General features: G+C 37.3%; 1 protein-coding gene across 3 annotated transcripts in view; it reads right to left on the reverse strand.

Annotated features, from left to right (window-relative positions):
• gabra2b (gamma-aminobutyric acid type A receptor subunit alpha2b) overlaps positions 1-6396 on the reverse strand; it is a 40791-nt gene that overhangs the window by 27150 nt on the left and 7245 nt on the right. For 2 of the 3 annotated variants that reach the window (XM_032510890.1, XM_032510892.1), the window contains one exon: positions 2258-2325. The exons of the other annotated variant lie outside the window; for it this stretch is intronic. In XM_032510890.1, the coding sequence (XP_032366781.1) occupies positions 2258-2325 (68 nt within the window). The remainder of the gene's footprint in view (positions 1-2257; positions 2326-6396) is intronic. 3 annotated transcript variants of the gene reach the window in all.

Raw genomic sequence — 6396 nt, forward strand, 5'->3', positions numbered from 1 at the left:
AAAACTAAAGTTAATAAGTTAGTGATACGTAGTGTTGAAATTATCAAAAAAAGTGACAAACAGAAAAAAAGCGTCAAAAGTGTTGCAAAAAGGGACAAAAAATAAAATAAAAAAATCGATAAAAAGCCTTGACAAAAGTGTTGATTTTCAATTTTGACGGGAAGACAACACAAGGGTTATTTATTAATTGCAACAGAAAAAACGTCCTCAAATCCTCAAAACATTTTTACGCTCCCTGGAGGTGGTTTTTGTGTTTTTCAAAAAAGAGTTAATGCGCACAACGGGAGATGGAAACAGCTTTGCCTAATAAGTTGGGACGTAGCGAACATGTAACTGACATGACTATAGTCCCGGTCTCCATCGGATGGGGGAAGGGTCGGGATACGGGTCCCATCCAGGGCGCCGTGCACAAGGTGCATAGTGGAGTTGGTCCGCTACGCAGGTGCTGTAGCCTGTGCCCCAGTCACGTCGGGGAACTCGACGAATTGAACAGCTTGAATCGAATGGCCCTGCACACCGCCTATACACAGTGGTGTACGGTTGTCTTACTGACACCAAAAGTCTCCAAAAGTGGCCAACTCGTACAATGCTACCTCTCTTCATTTAGCCACACATCTTAGCCGGTTTGCAATCATCAATGGTGCGTGACGTCAACAGACATAAGTCTACTTTATTTGCTCTAAAGCAGTTGATGAAAACGCTCCTAATTGGCCTTTTCTATTATGCGACGTTTTAAAAGTTTGCTTAATATTCAATTGACAATTAGATGGAAACATGACTATTGACTGGCCAAATATTGTGGCGTAATAATCTGTGACGTCACTATTTCCTCCTGTTTGAGTAATGTTAGCTTAAAAACACTAAGTCATAGAAAAAAACATTAAACTATATATCTGTCACCTGTTTATAAAGGTTTAAGTCTTTGGTATTAACTAATGGGCTTTGGCCTTAGTGCCACAGGCTGGTCAGGGAAGTCGCAACGTATTGAGAGAAACATTTCTGTTTTTTCATGTGATTTCTTGACAATAAGAAAAACATAGAGCATCTCCAGACATACTGTAGCCTATAAAACCTCTCAGATCACCTCACTGCTTGTGATTCTTGCCCTGTCCAAGTTGCAATAAAATGGAATTGTCCTTTAACCCTTGTGTTGTCTTGTGGTGTCAACCATGACAAAAAAAAGGTTTTGATCACTTTTTCCGACATTTGTGATACTTTTTCAATGTTGTGGGTGCTTTCTGATGTTTTTCCAAAGATTTTTGATATTTTTACCTTTTCAGTGCTTATTTTTATGAAAAATATTTAATTAAAAACGGGTCAAATTTGAACCTAGGTCAACATGAGGGTTAAGGCATAGTGTTACTACCCCAACCACACCTGGTATGTACCATTGCATAAAACGGCAGCCAAAGACCATAAAGCTTTTACATTACTTAATGTAATTTCAAACATACCTTTGACATCTGTTTGGCTAATGCTGTTTTGAAGCTAAATACAGTACGATTTCTTATACGTTTTCTTCTAATTTTATTTCTTCCATTTTCCGTTCAGTAGACCTACAAATCTTAAAAATTCAATAAAGCAGGCCACCTTAGCAATCAGCTGAGTTGCTCTACAGTATCTGAATAAATCAATCAAGTTAGAGGAAAATATATTTCAGACTGGGCAAGAGTAGAACCTGCAATAAATCATACATGTTCAGCCTTGTTTTTATTTTTCTATAATGTTCATTTTGTTCTGGAAAAATAACATATTCATATCTTTCATGGGCCACTGCATTGAACCCCAACATTATAACTGCTAAATCAATATCAATCACTTGAAAAATGGGTCTTGAATAAAATAAAAAGGGACGCTCGTGATATGATGTGCGGGAGGGCGCATGTTTCAGAATGATAAACAGGAAAGCACAGGATAAAGAGACGTGACTTGAATAATAGGAGGACTTTTAATAATTTATAAGATGACAATTGTCAGATGAATAGACATAGTCTGCTGAAGTGTGGGAAACTCGTCCCACTTCAGTGTGTGTGCGTTAGTGGGGAGAGAGAGAGGGAAATGATGCAATTATGAAAGGACAGAAAGCCGTAGTGATACTAAAAGTAAAGCAAAAGGAGCATCTTTTCATCCTGATAGTATGGTATGAACATGAGTGTAAGTCGATCCTCTGGGGTGGAGTTGTTCCGTTTATACCGCAGCAAAGATGGGGGTGAATAATTCAATATTCAATAAATAAGTGACCAATATCTGCTCTCACCATGTCAGTGTCTGAAACTGGTCCAAAGCTGGTGACGTAGATGTTTGTCTTCACCTCAGTTATCCTGTCTGGAAAAAAAGACAACAATGACAGGCATCAAAACACCAAAGGGGTAAAAAACACATTAAAGCGCCCGTATTCTGCTCATTTTCAGGTTCATATATGTATTTTGAGGTTGTACCAGAACTTGGTTTCATTTTCGAAAAACATTTATTAGGTTATTAGGGCATTTTTGTCCAATGACAGCGATGGACGGGTGTCCAGATTGGATAAAACATCTTAAGGTTATACACCGTCCAATGACTCATGAAGAATGACATATTTATTTATTTCCAAAGTCATTTGTTGCCAATCAGACAAATTATTTTTCATTGTATTATACCTTATTAATACCACAAGGGGAAACTACACTTTACACTATTGTTGTTATTACACACAGGCCTGAATTACACACACATGCACTAATGGAGAGATGTCAGGGTGGGGGGGGGGGGCTGCCCACGGAAACGCGCCACGAGCAGTTGGGGGTTCGGTGCCTTGCTCAAGAGCACCTTGGTAGTGCCCAGGAGGTGAAGTGGCACCTCTCCAGCCACCAGTCCACCACCATACTTTGGTCCGTACGGGGACTTGAACCAGAGACCCTCCGGTTCCCAACCCAACTCCCTACGGACTGAGCTACTGCCCCCCCATGTACAGACTACACTAACTTGTGCAAGCCAATTCATAGGCTTACTGACTTGTAAGGCAAGGCAAGGCAAGGCAGCTTTATTTGTATAGCACATTTCAGCACAGGCAATTCAAAGTGCTTTACACAAAATGTTAAACAGATAAACACAAGTAAAAACAGTTAAAATCACAAGCATTAAAAACGGTAAAACACATGAATAGACAGTTAAAAACAAAGAGACATAAACACAAGAATAAAATTTACAGTGCAGCATAAGAAATTTAAAGAAATGATTAGTCATTTAAAGAAAGGCAGCATCAAATAGAAAGGTCTTCGCCTTGATTTAAAAACTGAGAGAGCAGCGGATTACAGGTTTCTGGAGTTTATTCCAGATATGAGGAGCATAGAAACTGAAAGCTGCTTCACCCTGTTTAGTTCTGACTCTGGGTTAGGCTAAGGTTAGAGTTAGTGAGCCACAGCAACATGTATGCTATGATTTGTAAGCGTATGAAATGTGTCCTAAATGTTCACGCTGATGTGACAGACAGGAAGAGCAAAGCTCTCATATGCTTCCTTTTCAAGTGCTAATGTGCTACGTGCATCAGTGCTGCTGCATCAGGTCCATTTGCTTTCTCTACACTCTGTCTCTTTTAATAATTACTGAAGCTCAACCATCTCATGCACGCCTTGTTCAAAAAGCTTTCCCGTTTTACTCTAGACAGTAAAACAGCATCTCACATCCAATCCAAAGAGAGGATTGATCCTCAATGAAGAGCTCTTGTGCATGGCAAGGCGAGGCACCATTCAAGTCCCTCTTACAGGACTTATTAAGAAAATGCTTTCTTACGTACATAGGTAATGTAAATCAAGAGGAAGTGGCAAGTTGCCAGGTACTGGTGCAATATATTTAGCAAGACATCCAGCGGCGTGCATTTATTTATTTATTTTAAACCAGGCTGATTTAAAATGATAAGGTTTTTACTGTGGCTCACAGAGGCCTCCATTAGTTGGATTTACTTGAAGAGAAATGCTCTGTGTGGAGGCACACATAAAACACAGTCGTGCTGCACTGCTTCTTTTTGTGAAAAAATAATTAAAAAAAAAAAATCAGTATTGTGATTTTATCATTGGAAGGTGCTGTGAACTTCTTAATACCTGTGTCTGAGATTGTTTACACATACAGTCCTTTACATCGTGTGTTAGATATTTTGTTGTGTTGTCCGAATGCCATACTCAAATTATCACACAGTGCAATACAAAAAGTGATATTTAACCTAGGGTCACAATACAAGAGCTAACACTTTAACTTGTTTAACCCTCATGTTGTCCTTGGGTCAAATTGACCCATTTTCAGTTGAAAATAAGCGCTAAACATTAAAAGAAAGCACCCACAACGTTAAAAAAGTGACAAAAATGTGGGAAAAAGCCATAATGATTTTGAAAGAAAACAAGGTTGACAACACAAGGGTTAAGTATACGTACTATTTTTTTTCCAGTCTCTGCTAGTGTTTTGACTAAATATGTTAACTAACTATGAGTAACTAGTAATTATGTTACTATAGCCGACCAAACAAAGAAAAGAGTGATGATTACAGATGAAGAAACTTAAAAAAGAAGTGCAAATCCAAAGAAAAAGAAAGAAGTGAGATCCAAAAAACACACTTGCAATTATTACACAGTCTATCTACACAGCTGTCGCCACGGAGAACGAAACAAAACGATCTTCCAGATCTTTCAGTCATTGTTTGTAGAAACATCTAACTTGATCACAGTAACATACAGTATATAAGTAAAATATTTCCATGACTGTATCCAGACAATTGCATCAGAGAATAATTAGCAGAAGTGATATGCTTTTACCTACCCAGAGCCTTTTCCATTCATAAGTTATTCCTTTTTTTCTCACTGTATTGTGCATTTTAACAAAAATCATTAAGAGAAGTAACAGATACTTTGTGCTTTTCATAGCATTGCTGCACCGTTTTGTATTGTCGATGTAATTATGTATATTTATGCTGTTTTATTCATTCTGCATATTTAAATCAGGATTGACCTTTTTTGCTTTTATGAAGCGCTGTTTGCTCTTTCGTTGCTCATGTTGTGTTCTTGTTTGGGATTTGTTGATTACTCAGATAGTTATTTATACATTCCTATTGAATGTGTCATAGGGAATTCACTTGTGTGTGTGTGTATCACAGCCATCATAAAATAAAAATCACAACCCTAATGAATAAACAATAAACAGAGTTCTGTAAAGAACAAAAAGGACAACTGCAGTCCATGTGCACTGCATGACTGGAACAAAACTAACCATTTTTGTACAAATGATGCATCTTCACAGTAGCATACCTATAAAAGCACAGCCCTCGAGGAAAGTCCGTGATTACTATTAAAAAATATCCAAAGTGCATTTAATGCCGGAGGATGTCAGGACACCACTTACTGTTAGGAACAAGGACAATACCTAAAGTTCATTTATCCAGCAAGAACAGTCAGAAACATGTGCTTTTCATATAATCTGAATCATATGGTACGGATGGGCCTGCTGACCCATGTTTAATTGGTCTGTCTGTGTTAAGGGACAGTGCATCCCGCCCTGCAACTATCCAAATGTCAACTTAACTGTTGCCAGTTTGGATGGAAATAAACAGCATAAGCAAAACCTTAACGTTGTACCGCTGGATAGGTCAGGAGGAGCAAATGACATCAGATATAATGTCTTTAACACCTGATGTGCTGTACTGTAGTATAGGTAAAGTGTTGTGTTTAATGTTTCTGTGTGGTTAGCATTGCTAGCTTTTTATGCTGATTGAGCAGAAATTGTGGTCCTAATAATTGCATGAATCATCTTGACACCAAGATTAAAGATTCTACCAATCCAAGCCGAATCCAACCAAAAGAGGCATCACAATGTCACCCACAGTGCAGACATAAATGTAACAAAATCCATTTTAAACAACGCAAGCTAGCAAGAACTTCATCAGAGCACCACAGTGAATATTAGGTTTGTAACTTTCAATCAATCAAAATGCATTTATAAAGCACTTTAAAAAGCAACTGACGTTGTACAAGATGCTGTACAGAACAAAGTAGGAGTCATTTAACTTTATACAATGATACAAGTTTGCGTGTCAGTTTCTTGCTATAGTCTGTAACACACAACAGTAAATACACTGATAACATACAAAAAAATAACATTGTTGCTTTTACTTCCACAAAACACACATAAAAAAATTAAAATATATTAACATATTATATACATATACTGTACATATACATGTTTACACATACATACATACTGTACATCCATACATACACTGTATACACACACATATATATGTACATATATTTTATATATATACATACACACACGTGTATACATATACAGTATGTACACATGTATACTGTATATACACATGTATATACAGACATATACATGTATATATTAGATAGATAGATAGATAGATAGATA

Source organism: Etheostoma spectabile, unplaced genomic scaffold, assembly GCF_008692095.1.
Source record: "Etheostoma spectabile isolate EspeVRDwgs_2016 unplaced genomic scaffold, UIUC_Espe_1.0 scaffold273, whole genome shotgun sequence".
NCBI lineage: Eukaryota > Metazoa > Chordata > Actinopteri > Perciformes > Percidae > Etheostoma > Etheostoma spectabile.